This window comes from Denticeps clupeoides, chromosome 10 (assembly GCF_900700375.1).
Source record: "Denticeps clupeoides chromosome 10, fDenClu1.1, whole genome shotgun sequence".
NCBI classification, from domain to species: Eukaryota; Metazoa; Chordata; class Actinopteri; order Clupeiformes; family Denticipitidae; genus Denticeps; species Denticeps clupeoides.
Window position 1 is genome coordinate 103,791 of NC_041716.1, and position 12,156 is coordinate 115,946.

Here is a 12,156-nt window from a genome sequence, read left to right on the forward strand (position 1 = left end):
TACCGTGTTTAACACCAGACGATGCGGTGAAACGCGGTGTTTACCGTGTTTAACACCAGACGATGCGGTGAAACGCGGTGTTTACCGTGTTTAACACCATACGATGCGGTGAAACGCGGTGTTTACCGTGTTTACCACCAGACGATGCGGTGTTTACCGTGTTTACCATCAGACGATGCGGTGAAACGCGGTGTTTACCGTGTTTAACATCATACGATGCGGTGAAACGCGGTGTTTACCGTGTTTAACATCATACGATGCGGTGAAACGCGGTTTTTACCGTGTTTAACACCATACGATGCGGTGAAACGCGGTGTTTACCGTGTTTAACACCATACGATGCGGTGAAACGCGGTTTTTACCGTGTTTAACACCAGATGATGCGGTGTTTACCGTGTTTACCATCAGACGATGCGGTGAAACGCGGTGTTTACCGTGTTTAACATCATACGATGCGGTGAAACGCGGTGTTTACCGTGTTTACCACCAGACGATGCGGTGTTTACCGTGTTTACCATCAGACGATGCGGTGAAACGCGGTGTTTACCGTGTTTAACATCATACGATGCGGTGAAACGCGGTGTTTACCGTGTTTACCACCAGACGATGCGGTGTTTACCGTGTTTACCATCAGACGATGCGGTGAAACGCGGTGTTTACCGTGTTTAACATCATACGATGCGGTGAAACGCGGTGTTTACCGTGTTTAACATCATACGATGCGGTGAAACGTGGTTTTTACCGTGTTTAACACCATACGATGCGGTGAAACGCGGTGTTTACCGTGTTTAACACCATACGATGCGGTGAAACGCGGTTTTTACCGTGTTTAACACCAGATAATGCGGTGTTTACCGTGTTTACCATCAGACGATGCGGTGAAACGCGGTGTTTACCGTGTTTAACACCAGACGATGCGGTGAAACGCGGTGTTTACCGTGTTTAACACCATACGATGCGGTGAAACGCGGTTTTTACCGTGTTTAACACCATACGATGCGGTGAAACGCGGTGTTTACCGTGTTTAACATCATACGATGCGGTGAAACGCGGTTTTACCGTGTTTAACACCATACGATGCGGTGAAACGCGGTGTTTACCGTGTTTAACATCATACGATGCGGTGAAACGCGGTGTTTACCATGTTTACCGTGTTTAACACCAGACGATGCGGTGAAACGCGGTGTTTACCGTGTTTAACATCAGACGATGCGGTGAAACGCGGTGTTTACCGCGTTTAACATCAGACGATGCGGTGAAACACGGTGTTTACCGTGTTTAACATCAGACGATGCGGTGAAACGCGTTTTTTGTTATACAGTGTTTACCGTGTTTAACATCAGACGATGCGGTGAAACGCGGTGTTTACCGTGTTTACCATCAGACGATGCGGTGAAACGCGGTGTTTACCGTGTTTAACACCAGACGATGCGGTGAAACGCGTTTTTTTTTTACAGTGTTTACCGTGTTTAACATCAGACGATGCGGTGAAACGCGGTGTTTACCGCGTTTACCATGTATAACATCAGACGATGCGGTGAAACGCGGTGTTTACCGTGTTTAACACCAGACGATGCGGTGAAACGCGTTTTTTTTTTACAGTGTTTACCGTGTTTAACATCAGACGATGCGGTGAAACGCGGTGTTTACCGCGTTTACCATGTATAACATCAGACGATGCGGTGAAATGCGTTTTTTTTAACCGTGTATAACATCAGACGATGCGGTGAAACGCGGTGTTTACCGTGTTTAACATCAGACGATGCGGTGAAACGCGGTGTTTACCGTGTTTAACATCATACGATGCGGTGAAACACGGTTTTTACCGTGTTTAACACCATACGATGCGGTGAAACGCGGTGTTTACCGTGTTTAACACCATACGATGCGGTGAAACGCGGTTTTTACCGTGTTTAACACCAGATGATGCGGTGTTTACCGTGTTTACCATCAGACGATGCGGTGAAACGCGGTGTTTACCGTGTTTAACACCAGACGATGCGGTGAAACGCGGTGTTTACCGTGTTTAACACCATACGATGCGGTGAAACGCGGTTTTTACCGTGTTTAACACCATACGATGCGGTGAAACGCGGTTTTTACCGTGTTTAACATCATACGATGCGGTGAAACGCGGTTTTTACCGTGTTTAACACCATACGATGCGGTGAAACGCGGTGTTTACCGTGTTTAACATCATACGATGCGGTGAAACGCAGTGTTTACCATGTTTACCGTGTTTAACACCAGACGATGCGGTGAAACGCGGTGTTTACCGTGTTTAACATCAGACGATGCGGTGAAACGCGGTGTTTACCGCGTTTAACATCAGACGATGCGGTGAAACACGGTGTTTACCGTGTTTAACATCAGACGATGCGGTGAAACGCGTTTTTTGTTATACAGTGTTTACCGTGTTTAACATCAGACGATGCGGTGAAACGCGGTGTTTACCGTGTTTACCATCAGACGATGCGGTGAAACGCGGTGTTTACCGTGTTTAACACCAGACGATGCGGTGAAACGCTTTTTTTTTTACAGTGTTTACCGTGTTTAACATCAGACGATGCGGTGAAACGCGGTGTTTACCGCGTTTACCATGTATAACATCAGACGATGCGGTGAAATGCGTTTTTTTTTACCGTGTATAACATCAGACGATGCGGTGAAACGCGGTGTTTACCGTGTTTAACATCAGACGATGCGGTGAAACGCGGTGTTTACCGTGTTTAACACCAGACGATGCAGTGAAACGCGTTTTTTTTACAGTGTTTACCGTGTTTAACATCAGACGATGCGGTGAAACGCGGTGTTTACCGCGTTTACCATGTATAACATCAGACGATGCGGTGAAACGCGTTTTTACCGTGTATAACATCAGACGATGCGGTGGAACGCGGTGTTTACCATGTATAACATCAGACGATGCGGTGAAACGCGTTTTACCGTGTATAACATCAGACGATGCGGTGGAACGCGGTGTTTACCGTGTTTAACATCAGACGATGCGGTGAAACGCGGTGTTTACCGTGTTTAACATCAGACGATGCGGTGAAACGTTGTGTTTACCGTGTTTACCATGTATAACATCAGACGATGCGGTGAAACGCGGTGTTTATTGTGTTTAACATCATTAACGATGCAGTGAAACGCACAGTTTCACTACAGACACAGTCCCTGAAGGACAAATGGAAGTGATGACAGTAGACTGGTGGCAGTAGGCTGGAGGGTCACACACTCGACTATGAACCAGAAGACCCAGTTTCGAACATCACTTTTTTCTTTGTGTGGACTGGCTAACAGGAGGTATAGTGAAAGTGACAAAGCGAAGTGCAGCACGTGTCCTCTGTATTTAACCATCACCCTTGGTGACAGTGGGCACCATGACAGGCGCCCGGAGAGCAGCATGTGGGCACGGTGCTTTGCTCAGTGGCAACCTTCTGATTACAGAGCCGCTTCCTTAACCACTAGGCCACTACTGCCCCACCACTGCACCACTGTCCCCGTAAGTCGCTCTGGATAAGGGCGTCTGGTAAATGCTGTAAATGTAAATGTAGTATAAGTCGGAGTGGATTTCAGGCTGAGAGGAGTGAAGTGATCGTGGTGACCGTGATTTAAACCGTAACGATGTCTTTAGATTGGTGTGGTGGACATTTCTTCACCGTTGGTGGAAACACGCAGGTCTTCACTCCCCCCGGACGCCTGGCCTACGGTCCGCGGGGAACAAATGCAAACAACGACCAGGGAATTTGTTTTAGCCAACTGTGAAAGTTAGAAGGTGAAGCCGCAACAAGGCGAAGGACGGCGTCGATCAAATTCTACCTGGTCATCGAAGCCACCGGCTCCACCACAAGAGTGGCAATCAGAACAACCGTGTTTAACATCAGACGATGCGGTGAAACGCGGTGTTTACCGCGTTTAACATCAGACGATGCGGTGAAACACGGTGTTTACCGTGTTTAACATCAGACGATGCGGTGAAACGCGTTTTTTGTTATACAGTGTTTACCGTGTTTAACATCAGACGATGCGGTGAAACGCGGTGTTTACCGTGTTTACCATCAGACGATGCGGTGAAACGCGGTGTTTACCGTGTTTAACACCAGACGATGCGGTGAAACGCGTTTTTTTTTTACAGTGTTTACCGTGTTTAACATCAGACGATGCGGTGAAACGCGGTGTTTACCGCGTTTACCATGTATAACATCAGACGATGCGGTGAAATGCGTTTTTTTTTACCGTGTATAACATCAGACGATGCGGTGAAACGCGGTGTTTACCGTGTTTAACATCAGACGATGCGGTGAAACGCGGTGTTTACCGTGTTTAACACCAGACGATGCAGTGAAACGCGTTTTTTTTTACAGTGTTTACCGTGTTTAACATCAGACGATGCGGTGAAACGCGGTGTTTACCGCGTTTACCATGTATAACATCAGACGATGCGGTGAAACGCGTTTTTACCGTGTATAACATCAGACGATGCGGTGGAACGCGGTGTTTACCATGTATAACATCAGACGATGCGGTGAAACGCGTTTTTACCGTGTATAACATCAGACGATGCGGTGGAACGCGGTGTTTACCGTGTTTAACATCAGACGATGCGGTGAAACGCGGTGTTTACCGTGTTTAACATCAGACGATGCGGTGAAACGTTGTGTTTACCGTGTTTACCATGTATAACATCAGACGATGCGGTGAAACGCGGTGTTTATCGTGTTTAACATCATTAACGATGCAGTGAAACGCACAGTTTCACTACAGACACAGTCCCTGAAGGACAAATGGAAGTGATGACAGTAGACTGGTGGCAGTAGGCTGGAGGGTCACACACTCGACTATGAACCAGAAGACCCAGTTTCGAACATCACTTTTTTCTTTGTGTGGACTGGCTAACAGGAGGTATAGTGAAAGTGACAAAGCGAAGTGCAGCACGTGTCCTCTGTATTTAACCATCACCCTTGGTGACAGTGGGCACCATGACAGGCGCCCGGAGAGCAGCATGTGGGCACGGTGCTTTGCTCAGTGGCAACCTTCTGATTACAGAGCCGCTTCCTTAACCACTAGGCCACTACTGCCCCACCACTGCACCACTGTCCCCGTAAGTCGCTCTGGATAAGGGCGTCTGGTAAATGCTGTAAATGTAAATGTAGTATAAGTCGGAGTGGATTTCAGGCTGAGAGGAGTGAAGTGATCGTGGTGACCGTGATTTAAACCGTAACGATGTCTTTAGATTGGTGTGGTGGACATTTCTTCACCGTTGGTGGAAACACGCAGGTCTTCACTCCCCCCGGACGCCTGGCCTACGGTCCGCGGGGAACAAATGCAAACAACGACCAGGGAATTTGTTTTAGCCAACTGTGAAAGTTAGAAGGTGAAGCCGCAACAAGGCGAAGGACGGCGTCGATCAAATTCTACCTGGTCATCGAAGCCACCGGCTCCACCACAAGAGTGGCAATCAGAACAACCGCAGCTGGAAAGCCGCGAGGCCACGGCGGGTCATCTCAAGGAGACTCGATGGAAATGGGAGTCAAATGGGAGTCAAAGCAGCCGGGCAAAAAACGAGGCTGGTTATCCACATGCAAAGAGTGGTCATCCGAGCACCGGGCAGAAAACATGAGACGCATAACATTTCAGCATAACAGCCTGACCGCAAAACCTGCGTAGTGTTCTGCTGACCGGAGTCAGGTGGGGCCGTGGAGAATGAAGCGAGGCCAGGAGAGTTTAACAAGACTAAAGACTTTTATTTGATGTAAATTACATAATCTTCACAAACACAAAATAAAAAAAATTCACGGAAACACTTTTTTTTTTTTTTTATTCCTAATTATAAACTGGATGGGGAAACATTTACAAAACGTCACTGTAACGAAGCCTGAAACTGATTGTGAAGTTCAACAAGACACATTCAACCCAGTTTGATACCACTTAATATATTCTGAAAAAAGGCACAACTTGGCAAATGCATATATAAATTTAAATCAGAATGTACTGAAGCCTCAGTCTACCTTAAACAAGATGTGCAAAAATTGTCCCAAGATACATTCAAAAACACTACATTTATATAAAAAAAAAAAAAAAAAAAAAAAGGGAGGAAAACCCACACACAAGAACAACCTTTTAAACAGCAAAAATCTGGTCAAGAGTCCCAAGAAGTGAGGTAGAGGATCGCCAGATGTTCACCAAGCTCGGATGAACAAGGAGGTAACATGGTCCAAAAGCGAGGGGAGACCTTCAGGTAAAACAGTGTCACGTCTGGAGTAAAGTGGTTTTTTTTTTTTTTTTTTTGTAAACTAAATGTCCAAGACTGGCACACTCCTTTGAGCTTAAAAAAAAAAAAAAAAAAAGTAGAATTCAGCAGAAACGAGAGATAAAGTGCAGGCGTAACGTTTCTTTCCTTCCACAAATGGAAAAAAAATGAAACATGACTGATGAAGGAGAAATGTGGATGACTGAACAGGAACAGCGGAGACAAATGACTTTCTAATACTACATGCAAAAAATACAGTTCATTTGTAAATCACAAGGGTCCGACTACGGTCTCTGGCTGCTGAAAATTCATAAAAAAAGCGTTCCAGCTAGGCACTTGGCAAGATGTTTTTGGTTTCAAAGCTAATTTAGAAAGTAGTTTGACTCATATAGACTAAATACAGAATAATTTAATGAAAAAAAAAAAAAAATTGTTTAACACAACAAATGTTCAAAAATATACAGCATCTCACACAGGGGGTTATTAGCAGTAGGCCAAAACTAGTGTCCCAGACCAACCCCCTACTAGACAAACTCAAAGCGGAGTGGAGGGGCAGAACCTGGCGATGATTCCAGTCTCGACACGTCAGTAACCTGGCGATGATTCCAGTCTCGACACGTCAGTAAATTTAAACCATGTCCGCAACATTTAATATTTCCTTAAAAAGCTCTGGATCAAGCAGTTCAAGTAAGACTTACATTCAACTTTTAGAAATGAGATAGACTCAAGGGATGAGGAGAGGGAAAAAAAAATAAAAATACCCGCATACAAAAAAAAAAAAAAAAAAAAAGGTACTACAGTAGTTTTCTAAAAGTAACCCCAAGGGTTCTTGTCCAGAATGAAGAAGAGGGGAGCTGCACTCTTTCCAGTCACAAGAACAGGTTTTTCAAAAACATTGATTGGAACCACATAAGTACCATCGACAGCTACTAGGATGGCTTCAGTTACAAAAACGAACACCAAACAGTTCTGAACTAATTCACCGCAATCTTGCCCTCCTCCATGAAGTGAGGGAACGGCGCCTTGGACACACTCTCAGAGCCGTTCTTCTCCATCTGCGCCACAGCTGCAGACAAACCAGTCTGCGAGCCGTCGATCTTCATGACTCCACCAGTGGAGCCCACCAAAGGACCCCCGGCCAGGGTGCCAGGCAAGGGGATTCCGCCATTCTGTATGACTGAGATCTCGTTGGTCTTCATCGTGAGCCCATTAGTGAATGCGGCTGCATACTGGTTCCAGACGGAGGCATCAAAGTTCATGGGTGGTGGGACCAGCTCTTTGGGAGTCTGAATCATGTCTGGCAGAATCTTTGCTTCAGAGCTCATGGCCATCAGAGCCATTGGGTTGTCCAGAGATAAGCGTTGCCCTCGTCTAGTAGAGTTATTCCACATATGGGTTCCAACATGTACCTGGAACACAAAACATTTGCATTACATACACACAACTCCAGTGAAGGATTCATAACGAATTTACATTTAACCCAACCGTACGAGCGAGGCAGGAACACCAGATTAGGTCAGAACTCACTGTGAACCAGTGCTCCAATACTAAAATTGGGCCTCCGCTCATTTACCTTCAGGTTGCCTTTGGTGGTGAAAGCCCTTCCACAGATGGTGCAGGCAAAGGGCTTCTCACCAGTATGTGTTCGTTCATGGATCTGCAGAGCACTGGCAGAGGAGAAGTTCTTCCCACAGGCATTACACAGGTGCTGCTTAGCAGAGCGGCGTGGGGCGCTGGAGGGGGGAGGCTGCACGCTGGTGCCCTGGGGCATCTGAGAGCCGTAGAGGCCATGGGCACCCATGGGAGCCTCTGGTGGGATCTGCATCTCCAGCTTCACCAGGCTGGGAGGAACCCTCATGTAAGGCAGATGGTTTGAGCCTGTGAAGAATGGAACAAAATAAAATATAACTAAACATAAAAAGTTGCATGAGTCATGTGTCATGCATGTGTCAACAAACTCACCATATTCTCCGTAAGACAAGCCAGGTTCTTCCTTAATTGCTTTAGGAGGGAAACTAGGTGAGGTCAAGTCTAAGGCTCCTCCACCATCACTGGAATCCTGCATCCCACCATCAGAGTCCAGTCTGGAAGCTGGCTCAGCTACAGCTGGTTCAGGGGACTTGCTGCTGTCCCGCTGGCTGCCGACGGGAGAGGACGAGTGGAAGGAAGCAGAGTCGGATACAGCAGGGCTGCCCCCATTCTTGTAGTCCTGCTCCCCCACAGCTGCAGTAGCCCCAGACGGGTAGTCCTTGGGCCCAACCTCAGTCTCAGACGTAGTGCTGCTCTGTCGCTGCAGGTTCAGAGCAGAGGTCAGGCTCTTCATATGGTTTTCTAGTGCTGCGATGCCAGTAAACATTGACTGAGGCCCTTGCAGGGTCAGAGTGTCATCTCGAGGAGTGGCAGTGGACGCATTAGGAACCATGGCATCCAACGAAGGGGAGTGACCAGGCTTCTCCTGCACCTCTAACTCAGAATCCTGCTCCTCGAGGCTCTCCTCAAAGCCATTAGCTACCGCATCGATCACAGGCTTTTCCTCAGTTAGGCTGGAGTCCATTGGTTCTGGGCCATCAAAGGGGGTCTCCGGAAGAGGAGTATTGGGGATCTGGCCACCCATGTGCATTCGAATATGCTGCTGAAGCACCACAGCATTTGTAAACTTCTTCTGGCAAATGGGGCAGGAGTGTTGCATCTTTAGCGGCGTGTTGGCACGGTGAACACCATAGTGGGCTTTCAGGTTGCCTTTGGTGGAGAAGGCACGGCCACAGATCTTGCACTTGTACGGGCGCTCACCAGTGTGAGTACGATAGTGCATCTTCAACGAGCTCTGGCAGCTCAGCACGCGGTGGCAGATGACACACTCATTGGGATCATTGGTCTTCTTTTCCAGCCCATCCACCATCTGCTGAAGCATGGCGGTGCCGGAGTTGTGGTCACCATTGACGTGCCGCATGCTTGCCAGCCCATCTAAAGGCTCCTGGCTTGGATCCACACCAATTTCCTGTGCAAACATGCCAGGGTTGGAGGACACGCCATCGCTTCCTGAAGAGGCAGGCCTTTGTGAGGAAGGGTCACTTAAGTCAAATGGTTTAAAGCCCTGCAGCACAGTTGGGTGAAAACCTGAAGTAGAAAGGCCCAGCACAGGCTTGCTGTCAACAAGGTTGGACTCTTCAAGGGGCACAGACATGCCATAGGGTATGCCGCTGCTGGTGGGAACGTTGTCCAGGTGCTCTGGAACGGGGTGGGGGTTCATCTTAATGTGCGGGTACTTGTCTTTGTGCCTTTGAAAGTGCACCTTGAGGTTCCCTTTAGTAGTGAAGCGGTTGCCGCAAATGTTACACTTATAGGGCCTTTCACCCGTGTGGGAACGCAAGTGAATCTGTAGCGCACTGTCGTTGCCAAACATCTTCCCACAGAACTTGCACTTGTGCTTGAACGCCTGCTCTCCAGAGCCATTCTTCAACTCGGGCGCCAAACCAGGAACTTTGCTCTTGCCTTTTTTTGCTGCATCCAGTCCAGACACCGCTAACGCGCTGAAAGGACTCTGGAAGACCAGGGCCCCGGGGGACTGGGGCAGCAGGGCAGGGAGTCGACCAGCCAAATCCGGGAGTCCCTTAACGTCAACTTTGCCAGGGACTGAAGGCATCCCAGACGACAGAGGGACAGGGACACCACTGGCCTGAGGAAGCTTCCCCGGTTTCAATGCCTCCAGAGAGAGGCTCTGGGTGCCTGTGCGTTTGCCAATAAGAGCTGCGGCAGCAGAGAGCTGCTGAGAGAGGTGAGCACCCAAAGCCTTCAGAGGGTCCAAGGTGGCACCCACAGCAGTGAGACCATGAGGAGCCATCATGGCCACCTGGATACGAATCTGTTCAGTCAATTGGATCTGTTGGAGCTGCTGCTGCTGCAGACTTACCAGCTGCTCGAGGATCATGGGAATGGCCTGCACTGCTGCCGTGGTTATCTCCTGAGATGGTGGGGACTTTTGGCTTGACACTGAAGAGTTTAATGACGAATGTTGAGTAACAGCTACCTTGGTGGCTGGCATGGTTTCTAAGGTGACATTGTTAGAGTCTTTGGAGGGAATATACCCCACATCAGAGGTGGGGGACATGTCTGACTGTGCTTGCTTTGAGAGGTCTTCACCACTGTCAGATCTGGAAAGTTCTTCATCCTCCACGTCCATCTCTTTCATCATCCCATTGGTGTGAGAGGTGGAGGACAGGCTGTGGTCGCGGCTATTCGGAAGGTCTTCAGGTGACCCCTGGGTGTATTCTAATTGGATGTCCCCACCCTCGCTGTCCTTCATGATGACCACCTGCTGGGTTTTAGTGCAATTTTTTTGATGTTCCAGAAACTCGCGCTCATCAAAGAACTCTGCACAGCACTTTTCACAGACTCTGGTCTCCTCAAGTCGACATCTCTTCATCACATTCCCTTCCTCTTCAGCTCTGCCATCCTGAAGAACACCTGGAATGAAAAATAAATAAATACAATTATGGTTTATTCTAATACCAAGCGGTGAAAAAAATAAATTTTAAAAAACAAAATTTTATAGAACGATGAACCTAGATGCTCGTGTTTCTCAGCAAGCGTCACAAAACAGTCCTGACCAAAGGAAAAAATTAATAAAAATAAAATGATAGCTGCTGCGTGGATGTTCAGACTTCCAGCGCGGTGTTGTGTTGGGGACTGGTGCTAGATTACACTCAGCTTCGTAATTATGAAGCCTACAAAACATGTACCTGGAACCAGAGGGGCAAAATAAAATTTTTATTATCTAGAATCATCTTCCAGAGTAAAATATTCCCAGCGAGAAAAGGAGGCAGTAAAATCCGACGGCAGGCGGCGCACTAGCTCACACTCACGAACAAAGGAGCATCCTGAACTTTCGGAGTCGTTCAGCCAACAGATGGCCCGGCAGGGAAAGCGTGGAGACCCGGAGCCACGAGTTTTATTAACGGGGTGACCCTCGGCCGCACCCCGCGATTCAGCGGGTAAAAAAAATAATGCTCAAATATATATATATATATATATATTTTTTTTTTAAAAAAAGCCCCAGAACACCTGCCCGCAGAGCCGCCGATACCCCGGGAGACCCGCGCAGGAACCCCGCTTCATTCAAACAGAAAAAAAGTAGAAAATAAAAAGTTGAAGCGCGACTCCGAACTCAAATCCCGCACAAAACCACACAGACCTGCCGTTCAAACGCGCACAATAAAAGAGGCGAAACAACAGCAAAACTTTACAAAAGCGCAACCAGGCGATTAAAAATAAATCAAAATACATTTTAACCAAAACCCGCAGGAATACAACTTAAAACAGCAGGAGAAACGTTTTCAAGCGTTTTCAGTGAGAAGCCGCGTCTCCAGCAGAATAAAAACGCGCTCCGCTCCAAGGGTCACGGAGCCGGCCAAAGTGCGCAGGGAGACCCCGGACTCACCGGGACCCGAAACGGGACCCGAAACCCGACTCACCTGGGACCCGAACCCCCACTCGCCGCTCTCCGGACCCGAACCCCCACTCACCGGGACCCGAACCCCCACTCACCGGGACCCGAACCCCCACTCACCGCTCTCCGGACCCTCAGAGTTGATGTGCTGCGGCTTCGCCTGCTTGCGCCTCGACATCCTGCCGCTACGTCGCTGCTCCGCGTTACGAGTCCCGCGGGCTGGAAATCGGCCCTCCGAGCAGAAATGCGCATGTCCCGGTAATTATTATTATCAATAATGCATTGCGATTTATCATGGCCCGCTGACGGCTGATTGGCTCCGGGCCAAGCGCTTCCACATTATTCAAATGCGGCCCATTGATGAGGAGCGCGGAGAGCGAATGGGAGGAGATGGGCAGGAGGTGGAGGAGGTGGAGAAGGTGGAGGAGGTGGGGAGATCAGCGGCGCAGATATGGAG

The 12,156-nt window shown here is 48.3% G+C and overlaps 1 protein-coding gene across 1 annotated transcript; it reads right to left on the reverse strand.

Moving 5' to 3' along the window:
• Nucleotides 1-7,227: 7,227 nt before the first annotated feature.
• sall4 (spalt-like transcription factor 4) lies at nt 7,228-11,877 on the reverse strand. Its single transcript, XM_028994353.1, has 4 exons — nt 11,820-11,877; nt 8,216-10,717; nt 7,827-8,131; nt 7,228-7,662 (listed from the first exon to the last, which is right to left on the reverse strand). The coding sequence occupies exons 1-4, from the start codon at nt 11,875-11,877 to the stop codon at nt 7,228-7,230; spliced, it is 3,300 nt and encodes a 1,099-aa protein (XP_028850186.1).
• Between the last annotated feature and the right edge of the window lie 279 nt (nt 11,878-12,156).

Excerpts from the sequence above, each read along its gene's own strand:
- sall4 (XM_028994353.1), bottom strand. The coding sequence starts at position 11,877 with ATGTCGAGGCGCAAGCAGGCGAAGCCGCAGCACATCAACTCTGAGGGT. Across the intron at positions 10,718-11,819 it reads CTCTGAGGGTCCGGAGAGCG|GTGTTCTTCAGGATGGCAGA; the intron begins GTGAGTGGGGGT and ends TTTTCATTCCAG. Across the intron at positions 7,663-7,826 it reads CCACCAAAGGCAACCTGAAG|GTACATGTTGGAACCCATAT; the intron begins GTAAATGAGCGG and ends TTTGTGTTCCAG.